This window comes from Mesocricetus auratus, unplaced genomic scaffold, assembly GCF_017639785.1.
Source record: "Mesocricetus auratus isolate SY011 unplaced genomic scaffold, BCM_Maur_2.0 Super-Scaffold_100011, whole genome shotgun sequence".
Classification (NCBI taxonomy): domain Eukaryota; kingdom Metazoa; phylum Chordata; class Mammalia; order Rodentia; family Cricetidae; genus Mesocricetus; species Mesocricetus auratus.
Window position 1 is genome coordinate 7890466 of NW_024429195.1, and position 24919 is coordinate 7915384.

Genomic DNA, 24919 nt, shown 5'->3' on the forward strand with positions numbered 1-24919 from the left:
CTGCGAAAACTATAAAAGCATAACAGAGGTGGAAAAGAATCTTTTAAGGAGCACAATAACTGCATTAGACTGAACAAACTTAGAAATCTTTTTACTTGAATTCAAGTCAACATTTCAAATTTACAACTGTTGTCTGAAATACGTTGCAGAGACAATAATTTCTCATATTTTAACAAGTGGGGGAAGGATCAGAAGCAGGAGACTACCTCAGACAGACAGACGATACTCCATGAGCATCATGCATCCACCCCCAGAGCATGCGTAGTACTCTGAGAACAATGGCTTCAGACGACTAGAAAAGGATGTCTGAGGAGAGACGCAGTTGCTCTAAATGTACTCTCTTCTAACTATAATGTTAGCACAGCTCTTACGTATAGACTATTATTTCAACATATTTTGATAGGGAACCCAAAACCCAGAGTGACCCCAAAACTGAAAAACAAGCATCATCTTTCTGATCAACAGTGCTTCCACTGAGGCAACAGCAAACTACAAAGGTGAGACCAAGAAACAAGATCTACACCAAGAAACACCACAAATGTCATCATCTGAACACTAGCAAAAAAAAAGCAAACATGAACAACCAAGTCAGCATGCCTCCTCCAGAAGTCAAAAACTATTGCAATAGACCCCAAGGAAAGCAACTTAGCTCCAGCACAAGACAAGGTCTTCAGAATAGCAATTGTGAGTGTGTTCATGAACCTTAAAGAGGATGTGAATGAAGACCATAGAAACAGAGTACAATGAAATAAAAAATTCAGGTTATGAAAGTAGAATTTAACATGGAAATACAATTGCTAAAGAAAAAACAAATTGAAACAAAGCTCAAATTGAAAAATTCAGTCAAACAAAAAGCTCATAGGTAGGCATCGCCAACAGATTAAAAGACATACAAGAGTGAATGAATTTCAGGTCTTGAAGTTCAAGGAAAGAAAATGTTAAGTCTAAAAAATCCAGGCAAAGGTTCAGCATGGTGGCTTACATTTTAATCCCAGCACTTAGGAGGCAGAGGCAGAGGCAGGAAAATCTCAGAATTTGAGCCAAGTCTACCCAGTGAGAGCTTCAGGCAGCCAAAGCTATATAGAGACCCTGTCTATGAAGACAAAAAGGAACTCAGGGAGGTTCTTAGTGCCAGCCAGTGCTAGATGTTAGTACACATGTCCTTTAATGCCCACTCACTGTTCTAGCATTCTAGACCCTGTTAATATCCAGATGTGCATAAAATATAAGCTCTAATGCTATGAAGCTAAACTTAGAGAAAAAAAAATCCATCGACTGTCAGGACAGCATCAAGCAAGGAGGGGAAAACACTGTTATTGGACAAAGAATATTCTTTATCCACCAAAAAGTACAAAAGAACTAGCTGGCCGCGCATGCCTTTAATTCTAGCATTCAAAAGGCAGAGGCAGGTGGATCTCTGTGAGTTCCAAGCTGGCCAGAGCTATATAATGAGATGCTGTCTCAAAGCAGAAGCAGAAAATGCTTTGTTGTGGTTCTCCCTGGTCTGAAGAAATAATGTTTCTTTTCACGAGAGTTTCAAGACAAGATAAAGGTGGAGAAGGCAGGAGAGTCCCTGCAAGTCCAAGAGCAGACTGGACTGTAGAGCACATGTCATGCCAGCGTGGCTACACGGAAGGACCTTATCTCAAGGAGAGGGGCTTGCTGCCAGGCCTGACCATAAGCGAGCTCTCTAGAACCCACATGGTGCCAGATAAACTCACTCCTACAAGTTGTCCCCCAGGGGATCTTGGACCCATCCCTGTAAGATGCTTTAACATCTTACAGTTTGGTGACATAAATCATCTTTCTCTTAGGTTACATTTTTCTTCTTGCCTAGACAGTATTCATTAGGGGACATCAGAGTAAACTCAGTACACTGTGTTTGAGGAACATGCAAATAAGTTAGTTTTCTAATATTTGCTTAAGCCAATGCATTCACACAAAATTACAAATAGACATAAATGGACCACTATTGACTACTTGAAATATATTTATGTAAAATTCAGAAAAAGGTTCTGTATCTTCATTGTAAATTATTAGATTCTATGTGTAATATAAAGGTGTATGTAATAATCAATCTGGAAGGTCAGAAAAATACAGTGATTTCTAATCAAAGGCTGATACCTATTCAACAGAATTTATCTCAGGTAAAATCACACTTGTTCCTCCAGCAACTAAGATGATTTTATCCTTCCTTAAATTACTTCGATAGGTGGTCCATAATTATTAACATTAGTAATAACCTGCATTTTCTTTATTACATGCTAATGAAACTAAAAGGCCTTTTTTAATCAACAGCAGAATTTTACAACTGACACTGAGTCACTAAATCAATGTCCTTTTCCAATAAGTAAATAACCATCACTTTTGCTGTCTTATTATATTTGTCTACGGTGGGAAAAACCAGGCAACACCCACAGCTGACACCTATTGCCTGCATCTCACATTCAAGGCACTGGCAGGCGTCTGGGATTCCAATGCATGCAACTGATTTCCATGTCTTAGTTGGAATCACTTCTTCCCCTAAACTGACGCCCCTGTACTTAATACAACTATGGAGAAGATAAAATCACCTGAGTCATAAAGCATATCTTTGAAGAAAAAATAATAGCTAAAAAAACATGCACAACCAACTAAAATTTTATCCATTGAGACTGTGCCTATATGGTCAAATTTAATGTGGAAAAACGTTAACATCTTTCTTCCTAAAATGAAAATGGTTTAATTTAAACATTTCTACAAGTTTTCCACACATATATTCTTTTAGATTTAGTTTAACTTTTTAAACATATGTATGTTTGGGGTATATGTACACAAGAAAGGTTCCCTCAGAGGCCAGAGGCATGGGATCTCCAGAAGCTAGAGTTATAAGCAGGTATGAGCTTCCCATTGTGGGTGCCGGAATCAAACCCAGGTCCTCTACAAGAGCCATGTGCACTCTGACCACCCAGACATCTCTCTTGCATCCCACACAGACGTTCTCTAAGCATGCGTTATGCACAAAAGCAGAGAGCTGACTACCACACGGCTTGCCTTAATAAGCCTTGATTAGTAATCCATGTAAATGGATGATAACAATCATCTTGGACAAAAATCTTGCACTGAGAAAATTGTGTAAAACATAAAGGTGCTGTCAACATACCCAAAAATGGAGAGGCTTCAAAAAGACAGTGTGGCTGCAGACAAAATTAAAGGTGGGGGAAAGCAGGGGCGTCTGTTAGACACACCCCGACTCATGGCAAAGGTGCGCTGGGCATAGCTAATAGACAGTAAGCTAAAGCCTGCCTGCCTGCTTATCCCATCCTTACACATTTCCAGACCACCAGTCTCCAGTCTCCATCTAACAAGGAAGGTTAGAACAATGTAACACCCTAGCTTCTTCTCATCCAAGACTGTACTGAGTCAGAAATTAATAAATGAGCCAATACCAATGGCTCAGTTTTAATTTCCTCCTAGCAAAAATTAATGTGTTATTACATCTTATTTTGGTTGGGACCATCTGTATTACGTTTACTTCTGGGTCAAATACTGAACTGGTTTAAGGTAAAACTACATAAATAACTCAGGAGAGGCAATCCACATTTGACTCACACTAACTGGTTTTCTCATGAAAGAGAACTGAGAGTCTAAACTTGGAACTAATATACAATAGCAATGAGGCTTATGCTGGGCAAATTCTTTACAATTATTGTCTTATTCTTTTAATGAGTTTATTATAGAGGTATCATTTCTTCCATGTAATGAAAGGTAAGAGTCAAAGTTCAGAATGGCTTTTCTTATTGAACAGACCAAGTACAATCAAACTAGGTAAGATGTATTAAAATAATATCCAGTGTCTATTCTGTGAGAGTTTTGAGTGTCTCTAGATTTTGTTATTACTATTATTATCACTATTACTAAATAATAAATACAAAAGGGAGAGAAGTTCTGTGGTGAGCTCTGCTTTACTATCTGAAACGTCACCTTCCCCACCTGTAGGGAGACAAAGCCGAATACAGGAATCGGCTAGGTGTACAAGAGAGATCTCATGTCAGCGTTGCTAAAAGTGAAGGGTAAGCTTTTGTCCACACTGTAAAAGTTAAGGCTAAAACTAAGCCTCCTAAAATGGGGAGTATCTTCCTTTTTCCCTTTTCCACTAGCCACTAAATACCTAACGTTCACTTTGTAGCAAGTGACACTTAAATAAAATTTCTCCCTAATCCTCTTTTCAATGTTTTTATAATTTCCTTGGACTGGCTTCATTCTTATTTTAATCTAAATAATTCCATACACTGACTTTAATCTTTCCTAAAAGGGGAATAATTTAGATTAGATAACTAAAATAAATTAATCTTATCAAAAGAAAATATTACCTTTATGTCAAAATTACAATCAAGTCTTCGAATCAACACGATGAAGGTGCTGGATGAATTGTCTTTCAGCGGTGGAGGCACTATGGGCTCGCAAGCATTCTCTGGTTTTGAGTTAATCAAAAATCCCTGAAAAAGAATCAGCAGTAAATCATTTCTGTTTCACTCAATAGGTCAACTAGCTCACCAACACACGGCTTCCGTAGTCTCCTGTGTCTTACACTATCATGTGTGTGTCACCCAACACGGCTTCCGTAGTCTCCTGTGTCTTACACTACTGTGTGTGTGTCACCCAACACGGCTTCCGTAGTCTCCTGTGTCTTACACTACTGTGTGTCACCCAACATGGCTTCCGTAGTCTCCTGTGTCTTACACTACTGTGTATCATCCACACACGGCTTCCGTAGTCTCCTGTGTCTTACACTACTGTGTGTGTGTCACCCAACACGGCTTCCGTAGTCTCCTGTGTCTTACACTACTGTGTGTCACCCAACACGGCTTCCGTAGTCTCCTGTGTCTTACACTACTGTGTGTCATCCACACACGGCTGCCGTAGTCTCCTGTGTCTTACACTACTGTGTGTCACCCAACATGGCTTCCGTAGTCTCCTGTGTCTTACACTACTGTGTGTCACCCACACACGGCTTCCGTAGTCTCCTGTGTCTTACACTACTGTGTGTCACCCACACACGGCTTCCGTAGTCTCCTGTGTCTTACACTACTGTGTGTGTGTCACCCAACACGGCTTCTGTAGTCTCCTGTGTCTTACACTACTGTGTGTCACCCAACACGGCTTCCGTAGTCTCCTGTGTCTTACACTACTGTGTGTCACCTAACACGGCTTCCGTAGTCTCCTGTGTCTTACACTACTGTGTGTGTGTCACCCAACACGGCTTCCGTAGTCTCCTGTGTCTTACACTACTGTGTGTGTGTCACCCAACACGGCTTCCGTAGTCTCCTGTGTCTTACACTACTGTGTGTGTGTCACCCAACACGGCTTCTGTAGTCTCCTGTGTCTTACACTACTGTGTGTGTGTCACCCAACATGGCTTCCGTAGTCTCCTGTGTCTTACACTACTGTGTGTCACCCAACACGGCTTCCGTAGTCTCCTGTGCCTTACACTATTGTGCGTATACTTTCTAGAAGCTATAGTAGTTCACAATCCCAGAACTTTTAAGGTATAATCTGGGTTCATAACCATTCATTTTTAATAGGTTCAGCTTTTCAGAATATTAACACATAAGAGAATTAGACCAAAGATAGCCACTCCTAACATGTTGGTACTATTTCCCAACAAGGACATTTCTAAACCAAGAAAATTTTAAAGTTAGCTTTTACTTTTTACATTAGCAAACAAGAAAATGACACATATTACATATAAATTATAAATAAACTGTTTTCTGTATCAGTGCTCTCCTGAGTATATATATATATATATAAGCATATGTACAAATATGTTAATTTCTTTTTTGTTGTTTTTATTTTGTTTTTGAAGGCAGGGTTTCTCTGTGTAGCCCTGGTTGTCCTGGAACTTGCTCTGTAGACCTGGCTGGCCTCTGCCTCCAGAGTGCTGGGATTAAAGGTGTGCAGCACCATCTGGCTTTTATATTGTTTTTATAGTTAAAAAAATCAAGCTCATGAATGAAGTAAATATTTTTAGATCATATGATATAAACATGAGAGAAAAGTTATGCATTTGTTTAAAAGTGAAGATAAAACAATGGAATTTCTTCAGCTGTAAAGAAAAGGAAAATCCTGATATATTCAGGGTGAAACTATATTAAACAAAATAAGCCAGAATCAGAAATAATCGATATTTTTCCCTCATATATGGAATCGGGAAGCAGGCAGGCAGGCAGACAGGCAGGCAGGCAGGCAGACAGACAGACAGACACACACACACACACACACACACACACACACACACACACGACCATGATGGAGGGAAGAAGTCTAACAGCTTGGAGGAGGGGAAGAGAGGACAGTGAAATATGTATGACGTGAATGCAGAAGGAAGGACTACTTGGGACAGGGAGAGAACAGACAGGAAGAGAATGGCAGAGATGGGAACCAACAAGACAGAAAATAATACCATATATGTATGAAAATAAAAATGAGATCCATCAATTTATGTGAGCTTAAATAATCTTTTTGATATAATTAATATTGCAGCAAAGGGGATAGCAAGATAACTATTTAAAAATTTAAGAAGAAAACAGAAAATTGCTTTCCCCAAAATGCACAATGGTCTAACATCAATGCATTAATCTGAAAAGCTGTATTAACAAACTGAAATACAAAAACCAAACAATCTTGACATAGTGAATCAATAAATCTAAAATTATCAAACTTATATTTTAAAAGAAAGATACCATCTTACTCCTGTCAGAATGGCTAAAATCAAAAACACCAATGGCAGTGTATGCTGGAGAGGATGTGGAGAAAGGGGAATACTCCTCCACTGCTGGTGGGAGTGCCAACTTGTACAGCCACTTTAGAAATCAGTATGGAGATTCCTCAGGAAAATGGAAATCAGTCTACCACAAGACCCAGCAACTCCACTCTTAGGCATATACCTAAAAGATGTATATTCGTACAAGGACATCTGTTCCATTATGTTCATAGCAGCACTATTTGTAATAGCCAGAACCTGGAAGCAACCTACATGCCCCTCAACTGAAGAGCGGATAGAGAAAATGTGGTACATTTACACAATGAATTCAGCAAGAAAAAAAACAATGGAATCTTGAAATTTGCAGGCAAATGGATGGCACTAGAAGAAACCATCCTGAGTGAGGTAACCCAGTCACAAAAGGACAAACATGGTATGTACTCTCTCATATATGGATTTTAGACATGGATCAGGGGAGTGCCAGCCTACAATCCCACTGCCAGAGAGTCTGGGAAACAGAACCTTCATCCAATGACAGACGGAAGCAGAGGCAGACACCCACAGCTAAACACTGAGCTGAATTCCTGGAATCCAGTGACAGAGAGGGAGAACTGATGAGCAAAAGGGTTAAGACTGGGCTGGTTTAACCCACAGAAACAGCTGACCTGAACAAGGGGGAGTTCTTGAACCCCAAACTGATGGCTGGGAATCCGGCATGGGACTGATCAAGACCCCCCTGAATGTGAGTGTCAATGAGGAGGCCTAGGCAATCTATGGGGTCTTGAGTAGTAGTAGACCAGCATTCAAATGGACTTTGGGTGCCCATCCCACAATGAGGGATGCTCTGTCAGCCTGGACTCTTGGGGGAGGGCGTAGGTCCTGCCCTGAATGAAATGACAGATTCTAGAGATCTCCATGGAGGGCCTCCCCCTTCCTAGGGATGGGAGTGGGAATTGGGTGGGGGGTTGGAGGAGCTGGCGGGGGAGAAGGGTAGGAGGGGAGGGAGAGGGAGCTCAGATTGACATGTGAAGCAAGCTTGTTAGTAATTGAAGTAAAAAAAAAGTTTTTTTAAAGATATAAACAAACGAAGCTATGGCATGGTGTTGGAATTTGTCCCATGAACCAGTTCTTAGGGTTTAGGGATCTCTTCTGCCTTAAGCTGTATTGCTTGGTTTGTGATAAGACAGTGCTTGCACATGCTCCAGGATCGGAAAGTATCAGTCCTTCATTCACCCACACAATAGCTCTCTTGACTACACACAATACTTGGTTTTGAATGTCAGAGAAACAGAATTGTGGTCATTTTCAGAATGGCTATTTTCTTCACATATGTTTAAACCCTGGTTCTTCTGGATTTAAACTTTAATGCATACACTGCATACACTTTAATGCAAACCATGAGGCAGTAATCCCCTTTCCACTCACTTACGACAGCAAGTAAACTCAGCGCACACTAAGAAGGCACAGGACTCAAGTGAAGACCTATAGAACTAGGGGCTGCAGCAGGAGCCAGGGTCCCAACTACTCGGGAGGTTGAAAGGACCGGTGCAAAGCATGGAAGAATCCTTTACACATGAGTACAGTAGACACCATGTAATATTTCTAATACAAGAAATGTATAAAGCTCAAAAACACATACACTAAAGGTCTTGTAAATAATTTTTTTGCTTTAAGTTGCTTGGCATGTCTTAAATTATTAAGTGTCATCTTCCCTATGGGTTATAATGAAGAGAATAACTTGCGAAAATAGCTTCTTACATTACTAGCCTCAAATATGAGCCACTTAAAATTAAGTGCAAACTGACTCTGTTTCATCCACAAAGCCTAACAGAAGCAGGGTGATCTTTGCCAACTTGGCAGAACTCTCTGGCCCCTAAAAGAAAAGTGGCCAAGAAGGGGCACCATCAGCCAGGTTCCACGCTTAGTACCAGTCTCCAGGTCCAGTGTCTCCTCACGGAAAGAAAGCTTGCTCTTCTCTCCTGGCTTCTGACAGGAGTACTTCAGAGGGCTACTTGCCATGTAGGAAGCCCGAGGAACTACTAAGGCCTAGGAAATACAAACCCCCTTTTCTCTTCTTTGTCATTTTAGTCTTCTGGTAAGTAAATGAGGATGTAGAAAATAATAGTGCACACTAAATGACATCCACAAATCATCAAACATATAACTCAGTGCACAACAATATAGTTACAATGCATTCACAAGCTAGAAAAGCTTTTAGGACTACGGTATTCATAAAATGAAATGCATAAATGCCTTTAGCCTGATGAACTGTCCTATATGAACACATCTGCATCGGGAAATAAATTAACTTCAGAAGTGTCCTCAACCCTCCCTACTAGTCAGGACTTCCATTAGGACTTCCTACAGTTATATTTGGTTTTGCCTAATTTTACATTTGACACAAACAGAAATATACAATAAAGTAAATGCTTTTGTAGACTACTTTCTGTACAGAACTTTTGAAATTTACCCTACTGTTAAACGTGTGTGTGTGTGTGTGTGTGACTTTTATTTCTAGTTAGTACTCAAATGTGAAATCTATCACAAGCTGTTCCACTGGTTGGTGAATACTGAGTGGCTTCTACTGAGCTCAGGCAACCCTGCCTAAGAAGAGGAGGAAGGAGTGAAGGAGCCAGAGGGGTCAAGGACAACAGGAGAACACAGCTCACAGAGTCACCCAAGCTGGGATCATGGGGGGAGGAGCGATACTCTATTAGCACAGTCACAGTGGTCCACAGCTCTAGTTCCAGGGCATCTGACAGCATCTTGTAGCCTCCTGGGCACTACACAAATATGAAGGCAAAACACCCACATACGTAAAAATAATTTTAAAAATTAACTACAAGTTGCCAAAAAAAATGAATTACATGTATGAAAAAAGGGATTGGCAACAAGAAAGCGCAGCAACTACAAACCCTGTCGATACAACTCTTGCTTTGCTTCAACACTTTCATTCCAATTAACAGAGAGCAAAACAATTGTTTTTTAAAAAAGAGTTCTCACCCTACAATGAGCCATGGAAAGAGCCTGCTGCTCCTGAGTGCTAAGGCTGGAGTCTCAGCAGTCTAACCCCCAATAACCCCCAGACCCCCCCCCGAGATTAGAGAGCCTCAGAGCACCCGTGTCCCATCAAGAAGCCAGACAGAAAACCTGTCAGCTTCTGAGGGCAGAGGCCGGTGCCCCAGAAGGTGCTGGCACCTCACATGCAACCACAGATGCTAGAAAAGCGCCTGCCCACTTCTGCCATTAGAGCAGACTCAAGCAGACCACAGGACCCTACAACGTGCTGAGAACAGTGCAGAGTCTGCCCACAACAGAGTTCAGAGATCAGAGCACCCACGGAGTTTGGCAGCCCACCTCTTGCTGCTTGCCATGCAAAACCAATGGCTGCCTGTCAGGCCCACCTCAGCACCCCAGTACCACATGCACTGCTGAGGTCATACTGACCACAACAATCCCCCAACCTCTCATAAAGCCAGAGCTGTGCACCACCTAGCCACCCATAAATCAGTACCAATTACCACCACAGAGGAGCTCCAAGCATCATATAGCCAACCAACAAATGAATGATTAACTACAAATAAAGTGACTAAGCCCTAGTAATATCAAGCATAGGAACACTGACTAAAGCCAAGTGGGCAGAGATTCCTACCAAAAAATCTCAACCAAAGAACAAACTCCAGACGCACAAGTCATAATGCAAAAACCAAGAAGAGGCAAAAAATCAAGACAAAAGTCCCAAAACTATCCCTAAAAGCACTAGCCCTACAGTCAATGAGACACACTTGAACAAAATTCCAGACAGAGAATTCAAAGAAACAATTAGAAATATGCTTCATGAATCCAAAGAGGCCATGAGTAACATTCAGAATGTACTTTAAATGCTTAAGAGTAAATTGCTGAATGAATTCTATGGCATAACCAGATTAATGAGTTGCCTTGGTCATAGTGTCTCTTCACAGCAATAGAAAAGCAACCAGAACCAGATGATAAGGCCCTATCACTGAAGACATCACATACCATGGATACCCAAATAGACAAGTCAAACTGGAATTGAGACGGAAACTTCCTCCCAGCTGACTAGCATGTACGGTGGCGAGTCCGCTATGCTGGTCAGAGGACAAGAAAAGGCATAAATGGCTGTACCCACCATGGATGCTGCATACAGAAATACTGACTTTCCAGGAACAGTGGCATGGCTGTTTTGAAAGTGAATGACTGCTTTCTGGTTGGATCTGAGGCCTACTCCATGGGACGGAATATATACCTGCTACTATAAAACTAAGCAAAAGACTATAGCTAGGGAGGTCAGAGCCTATGAGTACTGATGTCAAGCTAACGGGACAAGTACCCAAATTCCCTTTACATATTCGTGTGTTTCCTGTTAAACTGGCGCTGCTCTCCACCTTGTACAGAGTTCTTTTTGTGCTGGTGGACAGCTAATGGATTCACAAGTGGTCAAAGCACTGACAGTGACTGACAGCTGAGCGCTCAGCCCTACACAGGGTCTCTGTACCCCCACCAGGACCCACAGGGCATCACAGAAGACAGAGCAGAGACTGTAAGAGCTGGAGGATGGAGGAGGGCTAGGAAACAGTGTCTTCTAGATACGACGTGGCTGATGCAGTCATGAACACACACACCTTTAGCTCCATGAATAACATGACCCACACAGAGATATAAACGTACCAGAGGGACTATCTGGGAAAAGTAAGGGTGTCTCCAGGAGTAGGGGGATAGTAAAAGGTAATGGTGGTTAATGTTCAAAATACACTGCGTACATGCACAAAATCATCAAAAATTAAAATAATCATTTTTAAAAGATTTTTTGTTTTAATGCAAGGATAACTTTCAGATACCCTTACAAAGTAAATTCTCTCATTATCATTGGTATGACAGAAATCACAAGAAATGCATGTTTTGTAAATATATTATTTCATTCAGTTTTGTAAATGTATTATTTCAGCTCATGAAGAGTTGTGATTCCCTCTGATGTCAAATGCCTGTGGGCAGCCCTACACTTTTAGCCTACATGACCAGTCAATACTCAAAACAGAAATAAACTAAGCAAGGCATCAAGGTAGACACAAAGTCAGGCTTAGCATCAGTCTGCTTCCTTATGTTCAATATACTCAGGATCTTGGGAACATTATTCTCAACTTTACACACACACACACACACACACACACACACACACACACACAAAGTGATCATTTACTATTCTATTCTTTAACTTATTTAAATTAGAAGCATTAATTACAATTTTATTGCACTTACTGACCAAGGATTTATTGAACATCTACCATAAGGCAAGCACTGCCAGGCAGTCTAAGTGCTGTTTGTAAAGATTTTACCCTTGAAACACTTATATCCTGCACCAGGAGACCTTCCTCGGAATCCATGCAGTATTGTTTCCAGAATCCCAAGTAGACAGCAAATCTATAAATGCCCAAGTCTCTTAAATGTCATGGTTGGTAGGCAAGTCTAGGTTTATTCGTGATACCTAACATGATACAAATGCTATAGAAATAGCAGTTAGTGTTACTATATTTTTTAGGTAACTACAAAAAGAAAATGCTATCTATATATGGTCAATACAGATGTAAATTTTAACAATTCACAGTGCTTTCTCAGTTGTTATAACATTTGTATTTATTTATAATATGTATATATTATATGACCACATATAATATATATTATATATGGTGGCATACCTGTAGCGATCAAAGCACAATTTGTAGGAATAGAGTCTCTCCTTCTGCCACAAGTATCAAACTTTAATTATTAGGATTGGCATCCAAGTGCCTTTATCTAACACTGATCCTTCTCACTGGCCCAGATACAATTTCTGCAAAAGTCCTTGATCCATGGATCTTAGTCACTGTTCTACTGCTGTGAAGACACACCATGACCATGACCAAGGCAGCTCTAATAAAAGAAGGCATCTAATTGGTGACTTGCTTACAGTAGTCAAAGTGTGGGGGTGGAGGGGACAAACACACATGAACAGACACATGGCTGCATGCAGGTAGGTGCTGGAGCAGTACTTAGAGCTACATCCTGGGTCACTGGCAGAGAAAGGGGAGACACTAGGCCTGGCATGATATACCTCTTCCAACAACACACCTCCTCATCTTTCCAAAGAGCTCGCCAACTGTGAACTAAGCACGCAAATATGAGCCTATGGGAGCATTCTCATTCCAAGTACACGTGGTTATTTGACTCCATATGCAAAACTCATGGACATGATGCAAAGGGCCGTCTACAGCAGAAAGATATTAGAAAAAAGCTCCTGTCCCAGGGTTGAATAGATGCCTCAGCAGTTAAGAGCATTTATGACTCTTGCAGAGGACCTGGGTTTGGTTCCCAGGACCTACAGAGCAGTATACAACCACCTGTTACTCAAATTTTATGGGATTTGGTACCCTCTTCTAACCTCCACAGGCACTGCACAGACATGGTGCACATACACACATACAGGCAAAACATTCATACACATAAAATAAAAATGAATACCTACAAAGTAATGTTCCCTTACAAGTTTTAAATTTATCAAATATAGTGTTTTATTAATAGTGAATATAACCTGTGTATCCACTCATGTGGGTAAGGTTGCTCAAAGAGAACTGTGGGGAAAATATTTGCAGAAGCTGACAACTGTTTTAAGTGTGTACCTAAATTATAAATGAAGACGTATAAGGATTGGAGAGATGGCTCAGTGGGGAACATGCTTGCTGTGAGAGCACAGGGACCTGAGTTCAGATCTCCAGCATCCAGCTGTGTTGGTTGGTTTTTCTCAGCTCCACACAAACCTAGAAGACAGAACCTCAACCAAAGAACTGCCTATATCAGAGTTCCGTGAGCAAGTCTGTGGGGCAAGTTTCTTAATCAATGATTGATGTGGGTAATGTCTCCCTTAGGCAGGTGGTCCTGCATTGTATAAGCAAACTGAGCAAGCCATGAAGAGCAAGCCATAAGCAATGTCCTCCATGACCCATGTTCTAGTTCCTGCCTCCAGGGTTCTGCCTTTAGTCCCTGCCCTGACTTCACAATGGACTGTCATTGGGAGCCCATTCCCCATGGAGGGCTACTCTCTCAGCCTAGATACACGGAGGAGGGCCTAGGCCCTGTCCCAACTAACATGACCGACTTTGATGATCCCCCATGGGAGGCATCACACTCCTTAGGGAGTGGATGTGGGGGTGGGGTGAGGGGATTGGTGGGGGGCATGGAACTGGGCTTGATATGTAAAATAAGACTGTTTCTAATTTAAATAAAAATTTATAAAAATAATAATAATATGGGTGTTAAGAATTAAGGGAACTGAAGGTGGAGGGATGGCTCAGCAGTTCAGAGCACTTACTGTTCTTCTAGAGGACCAGAATCTGAGTCCCATAACCCACACAGCAGCTCACAACTAACTATCTACACCTCTAATTCCAGGGAGCATGACAACGTCTTTTGGTCTGTGTGGGCACCAAATACACATGTGTCATAGAAGACAAGTAAGTAGGCAAAACACCCAAACACATAAAAATAAGATAAGTAAATAAAATAAAATAAGTAATTAAAAAACTCTTTAGAACAAGCCTGTGAGACAAGGAAGTTCTGGGGTGAATCCTTCTCGCCCCTTATCCTGGAGTGAAAGACAGGCTGGCAGTTCGAATTCCTCAGCTATCAGAGGAATGAAGCCTGACCATAATGCATGCTGTCAAGGGTATGGAGAGAAGTGTATTATCATATACGGGTGGTGGGAACAAACTGATATTACCTGTGAGATTTTAAAATGTATATACTCATCCTATTTCAAGGTCTTATAGACATAACTAAACTTGGAATCAGAACTAAAATAAGAGCTATAACACAACTCCTGCCTTAGGCTCAGAGAACACCTCAGCCGAGGGGCCCGAGGGCCAAGAGATCCTCTGTGAGATTGTGTCTGCTAGAATGGGCAGAGGAGCTTTGCCTCAACAATGATACGGCTACCTAAGCAAGACTGAGGAAGTATAACACCATTAGACATGTTAGCATAGTATAACAGGCCCCGTGCATGGGCAAAGAACTACAGTAACTGACAGAGCAGAAGAAAGAGCCATCTACAGAGATGAGCCTTCTAATTGATTATCCAATATCAAGTAATCAGCCCTGAATTTGTGTGTGTGTGTGTGTGTGTGTGTGTGTGTGTGTGTGTGTGTGTGTGTGTGTGTGTGACACTGAATAGATCCAACTGATTGTATTTATAAATTTAGGCATTTGTATAGACATGTCACTGTAATAACAGAAAAAAGAGGAAAAGAAACTAGAATATCTTGTAATAGGAAACAGCTACAATCACTTATAATACAGATTATGCAGCACTCACAAGACGAACTATATTTATAGGTGCTGCTGTGGAAAGGTCTATAAGACATAGGAAAAGTGGGGAAATCAAATTTAAAGTAATTAGTAAAGGAGGTTTCTGTCATTCATGGTCCACAGATATTCTAAAATCCATCTCCCTACAGGATAATCATCATCTTCTCAAAACACACTAAAAGTAACAATAAAAATACTACGCAATATTCTCCAGCATTCCTGCCCGGCAAACATGTGGTTAACAACTATATAACCAGTATTGTATTTAGAAATGACCACATGAGCAGACTCTGACAAATGATATACATATATATATATTCATATATATGTATAGATAGATAGATATGTAGATATAGAGATAGATATAGATAAAGATATCCCTTTGAGTAGCTTAAGTCACAGCAGCAGCAGAATATTCTGAGCTAAAACTGCATGGGCATTCTGATGTAGCTTGAGGTTCTAATAGCTGCATTTCCTAGCTAGCTTTAACTGTCAGCTTGACATAGCCGACAGTCACCCGAGGAGAGTCTCCACGGAGGGGCTGCCCAGCTCAGACGGCCTGTGGACATGTATGTGGGAAATTGTCCTAGCTGTAGGCTGATGTGCATGAGTGCAGTCCACCGTAGGCAGCGCCACCCCTATGACAAGTGGTCCTGGGCTGTAACCATGAGCCAGCGACTGACTGTACCTCCAACAGTTCTACTTCAGTGTCCTGCGGCGACTGCTGCCCAGGCTGCCCTCAGTGGTGACCGCTGCCACTGAGCTGAAACACACCTCTCTGCCCTGGTTGCTTTCGGTCTTGGTGTTTGTCACACATAAAAGGAGCTAGAACACCAATCCTCTTTGAAGCCTGCACATTGGTTCTGAGTTTTATCCGTAAAGCAGTGTCATCACCTTTTCATAATCCCTTCCAAGTAAAATCACTGAAGAAACATTTCATGCATGCAAACAACACAGTTTTGAAATTTATAACGTCATAAATTTATGAAGAGAAAGAAGGAGAAAGGGGCAGGTGAGATGGCTCTGTGGATGGTGCTTGCTGCCAACTCTGAAAGCCTGCGTCCAGTCCCTGGACCCATGAGAAGAGGAGACCACTAACGCAGGCCTCCATGGGCGCGCTCACACACACACGCACACACACACACACACACACACACACGTATGCACACATGCACACACACACACGAATGCACACATGCACACACACAAAACAAATAAATGTAACAAGTTTTTTAAAGAACTAAAAAGTGCTACATATTCAGAAAAGGTCCCAAAGTATTACCTGTAAGTCACTGGTAATACTTAACTCTGGATAGAAAGTATCTCACTGGTAGGTAAAGGTAAAGAAAAAACAAAGGAAAGCTTTTCCTTTTCTTCTATTTCCCTGTCTGTGTAAATATTCACTCCAATGATAATAATCACGTGACACTGACTGTTTTTTTCTTTTTAAATAACTTAAACTCTTAAAGAAAACTAAAAGTGGATTTGTCAAATGCAGAGTTGCTCACCATGCTGATTGAGAACTGGAAACACTATGTATATGTGTTCTAACTTATACAACAAAAATCTCACAGTCTTGGAATAAGGAAGGATTTTCTAACTATTATGCCAAAGGAAAACATATTCATTTTTAACCACATAAATAAAATACTGAAATCCAATTACTTAAACTCAAGAAAAATATTCTAAAGCATATGTAAGGAACTGTGGCAAAATACGAATGTATTAGTTTTTAAATACACATAAAGCATTTATAGTCAACTAAGTCTTTCAACAAGTCCATACAAGCATGTGTGCATATATGTTATACAAGCAGAAAAACTAAGATGTTTAGTCTTATGAGATACTTCTGGCAAACTAGTGAATATTTTATATCTAACACTGAAGATAGTATTAAAAAAAAAGATGGTCTCAGACATTATTTATAGAATTTTAAACTGCCCTTAACTTTCTATAGGGCAGCCTGAAATCTAACCGAAATTTAAAACATGTAAGCCACAAAGAAAGCAGTTTTATGTTTCAAGACATACTCTATAGTAATAAATTCAGCAGGATGAAAACATTGATTAAGCCAGGACTAGTAATACATGCCTTTATTCCCAACAATCAGGAGGCAGAGGCAGGAGGATCTTTGTGAGTTCGAGACTCGTCTAGTCTATATAGCAAGCTCTAGCTCTAGGCCAGCCAAGGCTATAGTGAGACTGTCTCAAAAAGAAAGAAAGAAAGAAAGAAAGAAAGAAAGAAAGAAGGAAGGAAGGAAGGAAGGAAGGAAGGAAGGAAGGAAGGAAGGAAGGAAGGAAGGAAGGAAGGAAGGAAGGAAGGAAGGAAGGAAGGAAAAAGAAATCACTGAAACAATGTTAGTAATAGGCTAGAAAATATAAACATACACATCAAAAAGTTAAAATGTTCAAAATCCATAGCATTCATATTGCAAAACCAAGAAATCATTCAAAATAATAATGGAGGTCTTTGGCTATCAGCAAGAAAACTTGATACAGAGAAACAATGATGGAGGAAGGGATCAAGCATCAATATAGCTTTATTGTGTACATAAGTATTTACATAAACATGCATACACACATATGTAAAAACGCATGCATAGCACACAACAGCTTTTATAACTTCATCTTTTCAAATGACTACCTCAGGTTTTATAATAACAAATACTAAGAAATGTTTTCACTGAGTAAATGATCACTAAAAGCACCTTATTAAATCACATGTCCCTTTACATTAGTATCTTCTCACCTTTAAGCCTTCAGCTGGTAGTCTATAGCCAAATCTTGCTGGAAGGTCCTCAAATGTACGAGTTGCATTTTCAAAATTATACTAAATATAAAAAGAATAAAGTTAAAATCAATTTATATATTACATTTTAAGAGTTTATATTAAATCATATACATTAACATTTCTGTAATTCTGATTTAGTACTTCAATTATCACAAAATAGAGAGAGTATCAATTAAAATAGCAAGAATATAATTTACATAAACCATTTAAATTTGATTCTAACTTCATATTTTATTTCACAGCAACAATAATTATGTAACATTACACATCTACTGTTTTCTGGGTACATATTATTCCCTAGCAAGGAATTTTCTAGATAAATAATTTAGAGCAGAAGAGTTCCATTTTATTTTCTCTATATTTCAAGGGTCTGATTTAATAGAAGAGATTTACAGGATTTCTGGTGATAGCTATGAGAGATGCCCCCAGAAAAAGCAACATCAACTCATACATACTCTTATGAACCGTCAATTTTTATATAAAGCAGTAGCTCTCCACCTTCCTAATGCTGTGACCCTTTAAAACAGTTCCTCGTGTTGTGCTGAACCCCAAACATAACTTCATAACTATAATTTTGCTACTGTTAGGAGCTGTAATGTAAATATCTGTGTTCTCTGATGTTCTTAGGCAACCCCTATGATAGGATTGTTCTCTTCCCACAATGGGTCACAACCCACAGGTTGAGAACCAGTGACTTAAGGACCAAATTCAGTGTAGCACATAATAGGGAAAGCTAAAACTATCTAAGTATTTTGATTTGATTTATTATTGTTGGGAATGGTAAGCACATGCCATGGTGCACATACATAAGTCAGAAGATAACTTTGTGGAGATGGTTCTTCGTGTCCCCTTTGATGTGGGTTTCAGGGACTGGATTTCAGGGCTCAGACTTGTGAGGTAAGCACTTTACCCATCTCACTAGCCCAAGTTATTCAAACAATTTCCACTTTCCATACAGACATGGGGTCTTGTGCTATAGTATTAAGAGTCTTCTACTGACCCAACTGTGAGATGTCTGCTTTGTCATCTAATAATGATTAATCTGTTATACAGAAAACAGAGAAACAAGGACAATAGAAGGAAGCATAGATGGCAAACAGATGAATCTATGCTATAGTAGAGTGAAGACCATTGTTCATAACCTGTAAGTCATAAATGGAAAACACATTTACAAAGGAGGGGAGCTATAAGACACTAATCACAACACAGAAAAAGCTGCAGGGGCTGAAGAGGTGGCTCAGAGGCTAAGAGCACTTCCAGGGGAGCCAGGTTCCATTCCTAGCAACAACCATATAGTAGCTTAAAATCACCTATAACTCCAGTTCAAGATCTGACACCCTCTTCTGCCTTCATGGGCACTATGTAGTACACATACATACATCCTGGCACTCACAAATACATATAAAATAAAAATAAATAAGTCCTTTCTTTAAAAAGATGTAAACATTAAGTAAGCCTTAGGAGTCACGAAGCATAGAGGTCATCCAGGAGGACAGGTATGCTACCCAGAACAAGTCAGCTACTGGGCAAGCCTGTTCTTGCATCATCTGCCAGAGGTACAAGACAAGTAGTACTGCAGCTTAGCACCATCATCCTCTGAGCCATGCCAAGGCACAGACATCCCTCTCCTATACAATCAGTACCATTCAGTCGGACACCTGCCGGCTGCTAAGACTCTTGGCTTCACCCTCAGCTCATGTCACTGTTAACAACGAAAGCTGATTCAGGCAGCAAAGGTGAAATCAGGCTCAGACAGCAGACAGGACAGGACCGAGGTGATGCAGCACCCGAATGTCTTCATACACCCAGCTTTCCCCTTTGTTTCTCACCATACAACATAATCACTCATTCTGACTTGGGTACCCAGCCCAGAATCGTACCTGGGGGCCACCAAACATACATAGTGACTGCTCCTCCTGTTGCAACAGTAACTCACACTTCCAGGTGATTTACAAAGTAAATCACATCTAATCTCCTAAAGCATCACTATTTTAGCTATTCGACCATGGTCACCTCGATATTGAATCTGAGAAGGTCACTTAACACCTCCCAAAACACCGATGTAAAATGAAGACACTGGTTTAGATCAGTGTTAAAGAACAAGGGAAAACACAAGTGTCTGAAAGCAGCACTTTCAAATGTATGCTTGGAAGACTAACAAATGGAGCATTCTACAAACAAGTGTTCTTTGATCGCTTTTATGGCTAAAGTTTTGGAAATAAAACCTTTAGCTTAAACAGTAATTGTAACGTCCATCAGGGCTTGGAATACAGGTATTCATTAATTTACAACTCTATAATGTAAACCATTACTATCTTCTTCATTTTGCATGATACACACAGAATACTAAAAACTACGTACACCATTAGAGGGGCCAGGAGTCTAACCAAGGCAGTCTGGCAACAGAGCCCTGACTCTTAGACTACTGACCTACAAGGTACATCCATACTTCTAACTTTATTGTCAATTAACTATGGACTGAGATGTTAGGTAATTTGCTCAGGGTTATCTCACCACATGAACAAGAATTTAACTCAGCTGACTACCATTATGTATAATCTATCCATTCATGCCACTTCTTAATATGTGATTCTCTATCTCACCTTGCTGACCATCAAGTAACCAATTCTCTCGGGCAAATAAACACAATGGAATCAAAGGCAAATTAGGATCAACTAAAATGATGTCACCCAACTGTAATTAGCAAAATAATGCAAAGTGGCACATTCATGTTTAACGTTGCTATATTCACAACAGCATGATGTTTTCTATGAAAGGAGGGAGGGAGGGAGGGAGGGAGGGAGGGAGGGAGGGAGGGAGGGAGGGAGGGAGGGAGGGAGGGAGGGAGGGAGGGAGGGAGGGAACCAGGTGTGGTGGCACACTTCTGTAAACCCAGCACTCAGGAGACAAAGACAGGTGGATCTCTAGGCCAGCCTAGTCAACACAGTGTGTTTCATGACAGCCAGAGTTATGATAGCAATAACTGTCTCAAAAGAAGGAAATAAAAGATACTAGACATTAAAGAAACCAATAAGATTCTACATAGAACATAAACATGTAGGTATGGGCACAGAGTTTAAGGGACAAACACACCATTTATTGGGTACTTAATGTACATGAAATTTACACTGGATTTTAAGCAAACAAAAGAAAATAAAACACACCCAATTTTCAAGTAACTATATGCAGTTTGGCATGTTTATAAACATAAGATCACATCATTCATGGCTTCTTTAAAGCATTAAGTGATATTTTTAGACATAAATAAATTATACTTACTGCTAAAATGTTTGCTTCTACAGGCAGCAGGTTCAGGAATGCAAAGATCTGCACAGTCAAGATGGTGTAGACTTGCGTGGCGGACAGCATTAGCATCCCTATGGAGAGCAGCATCTTGTAATCACCTAGAAGATAAGGAAAGAATAAATGGAAGACAGGTGCTTTCTTCCAGAATAAATCATTTCCCACGTTAATTCCTAAGATCCCAAATAATCCATTTAATGACAAATGTACTAATATTAAAACGAAGACATATTTTGAAGGCAGGCATGGTAGTGTGATGTGGGATGTCCTTCTACATGCTACAAATATGTGTTGCTTTTATTGGTTGTTGAATAAAGCTGTTTTGACCTATGACATGGCAGAATATAGCTAGGCGGGAAATCCAAACAGGGATAGAGAAAGAAAGAAGGCAGAGTCAAAGAGATGCCATGCAGCCACCATTGAAGTAAGATACCAGAATATGACCGGTAAGTCACAGTCTCGTGTTGACACACAGATTATTAGAAATGGGTTAATTTAAGAAGAGAGAGCCAATAACAAGTCTGAGCCATCAGCCAAACAATTATATTTAACTTAGCCTCTGAGTGATTATTTTATAAGCAGCTGCAGGACTGGGCAAGACACATAAAAGCTTCCAACTACAGTAGTGCACACCTTTAATCCCAGCACTAAGGGGGCAGAGGCAGGCTGCTCCCTGTGACTGCCAGCTAGGTCTACATAGTGAGTTCCAGAACAACAAGGGGGAGGGAGAGGGAGAGGGAGACAGGGGGGAGACGGAGAGGGAGAGGGAGTGGGAGAGAGAGAGGGAGAGGAAGAGGGAGAGAGAGGGGGGGAGAGCTTGTCTCAAAAAAATTAGCACAAAACAAAAATCAAATAAAACCAAGGTATTTCAAAATCACAAGAATTTCCGGGAACTAGGACATTTAGTTAATCAATACAGGATGACCTAGAGCATTTGCCTAGCAAAAATAAGGGTATGTTCAATCCCACAGTACTAGGGGTGGGGCTAGTTTTAAATGATAGCACACACCCAGTGATTCTATGTTCTGCGTTTTAAGCAAAAACAAATGTTTCCCTCACAGTGCTTGGCTATAACACAACTTGTTCACCAACCCAGTTTTTGGAGAAACAAGATTTCAATCAAAATAAAGAAAAAAGAAAACAGACAACTTTGCTTTAAATTTTAAAGTTTTTCTACATTTTGCATCTTTTGTTCAATATAAAAATTCATATGGAGCCGGGCGTTGGTGGCGCACGCCTTTAATCCCAGCACTCGGGAGGCAGAGGCAGGCGGATCTCTGTGAGTTTGAGGCCAGGCTGGACCGACAGCCTCCAAAACAATACAGAGAAACCCTGTCTCGTAAAAACCAAAAAAAAAAAAAAATAATATGGATTTGTTAAACACAAATTCATATAATTTGAGCTAGGCTTCACTGAATGATCCTGGCTGGCCTAGAATTCCCTACGCAGACTAGGCGATTGGGCTGGCTTTGAACTCACAGGGACCACCTCCATCTAGAGATGTATGCCACCATGACCACATGTGTACTTTCCTCTTTTCCTCCCTTCTTTCTTTCTTTCTTTTTGAGACAAGGTCTCACAATAACAACAGCTGACTTACAGCTTAATATGTAGGACTTGAATACATGTCCTCTACCTCCCTAATGCTGGGATTAAAGGTAGAAGATACTTTTGTGTGTTACATGGACATTAAAGAAAAAAAAAACTGGTTGACCCTCTCTGATCTAGAAATCAAACAGTTCCAGATTTTGTAGCATTTCACATTTGTGATTTTTGGATTAGGAACATTTTACTGGTTTAATTTGCAGAAATACTTTAAAAGTACTGAAACACTAGTCATACCAAGGACTTTTTGTAAGGGGCACTCAATGTTTTGCCTTAATCTCCTAATAGCATATAATCTTATTTTCCATATATATATCCAAAAATGGCCCCTTCTCTTCTTTACACTCTTGGACCCAGGGCACAGAAATGTCGTGGCTTACTCCCAGACCTCCTTGTATCTCCCCCTCATAAACTTCATCTCCTTTGGTGTCGGCTTCTCCCAAATCAATCAGTTCTCTAAATTACTCTCCAATCTGTGTTATAGCAAATCAAAATCCCAGGATAGGGCTGAATACAGTCAACAATGGATAAAATCTTTATTTGCAAGTCTCAAAAGTATAGTATACTTTCTACGAAAAAAATGAGATTAACAAAGACAATAAACTTTATAATGAACTGTTTCATTTAATATCACCAAGTTACAGAGAATCAACACTGATGATACTGAGTGTTCTTGGTGGGGAATGATACAGAATCTGACTCACACACTGAAAGAAAAATACCTGTATGTAGTTTTTTAAACGCCATTTTACAAAGCCATCAATATTGCCGATGAAAGTGTGTTAAAGTTGACTAGTGGTTGACAGAAGTTACCACAAGACAAGGGGACAGGTGAAAACAGAGTAACTGCCCACAGAGACAGGGAGAGAAGATTAGACAAATGTTCTAAACTAGATTTTTGTATTAGTTGCCCAATTTTATAAATATATTAAAACCACTGTACTGTATATTTGAAGTAAGTTTTATCTTGTAAATTGGGATATAATAAAAATGTAGATGTATAATCGTTGAAATTATTTTTTAGGGTAAAGTATCTTCACTGGTGTGTTATTCGGACACTAGGCAGCACACACGTTCATACGGGCCTCTACAGTGTGCAATGGTTGGGGCCATGGGTGTGGTCAGTGATAGTACAGTCAGCCTACGAGCTACATCTTCAGACATTTGCAAACTAGGTGTCAGACTCAGATGCATCTGTGTGAGCAAGTCAGTGAGCAACTGACAGACTGTTGGCCTTGATAAGCACATGAACCTCACATTACATAATACAGTACAGATGCATAAAACAATCTGAACAGAGATCGTACTTCTGAAACATTTATTCACATTGTTTTGATGACCCTCGCATTACTATCAGGTGACACTAAATGCTGTGAGGTTTTTTTTTGTTGTTGTTATTTTTAAGAATTTGGAGGAAAACTACAAATATGACACAAATATTAATTTTTGTATGTATAACTATATGCAGTTTCTATGAAGAAGGTTCATTGTGCTGACTAGTTTTATCAACTTGACCCAAGCTAAAGTCATCTGAGAGGAGGGAGCCTCAATTGAGACAATGCCCCTCTAAGAGCATAAGATCTAACTACAGGCAAGCCTGTAAGGCATATTTTAAATTAGTGACTGATGGGGGAGGGCCCAAAATAGTGTGGGTGATGCCACCGCTGGGCTGGTGGTCCAGGGCTCTATAAGAAAGCAAGTTGAGTAAACCACGAAGAGCAAGACAGAGAGCAGCACCCCTCTGTGGACTCTGTCAGTTCCTGCCTCCAGGTTCCTGCCCTGTGTGGGTTCCTGTCCTGACGTCCTCCAATGATGACTAAGGCTGTGGAAGTGTAAACCAAATAAACCGTCCTCCAAGTTGTTTTCGGTCACAGTGCTTCATCCCAACATCAGGAACACAAACTAAGACTTTCATGATTAATACATTTTCAAGAAAGCACAAAAGTTTTTACCTTTGGTTTAAGTTAACTTTGCTTCCCCAAGAAGCCTTCTAATGGGAAAAGGTTCTTTAATGGCTCCTCCCAGCACTTCACTACTGTGTGGAGAGAAATGCAAACTGCCAATCATGTTACTAAGCAGCATTCAGATATAAATGCTTTCCCAAGCAAGGTACAAGAACACAAA

The 24919-nt window shown here is 40.3% G+C and overlaps 1 protein-coding gene across 1 annotated transcript in view; it reads right to left on the minus strand.

Moving 5' to 3' along the window:
- Nucleotides 1–24919, minus strand: part of Rnf13 (ring finger protein 13) — a 78016-nt gene that overhangs the window by 29662 nt on the left and 23435 nt on the right. The window contains exons 2-4 of the mRNA XM_005077902.4: nt 21167–21291; nt 17846–17926; nt 4353–4478 (exon numbers count right to left, since the gene is read on the minus strand). Coding sequence (XP_005077959.1) covers nt 4353–4478; nt 17846–17926; nt 21167–21280 — 321 coding nt within the window. The 5' untranslated portion in view covers nt 21281–21291. The remainder of the gene's footprint in view (nt 1–4352; nt 4479–17845; nt 17927–21166; nt 21292–24919) is intronic.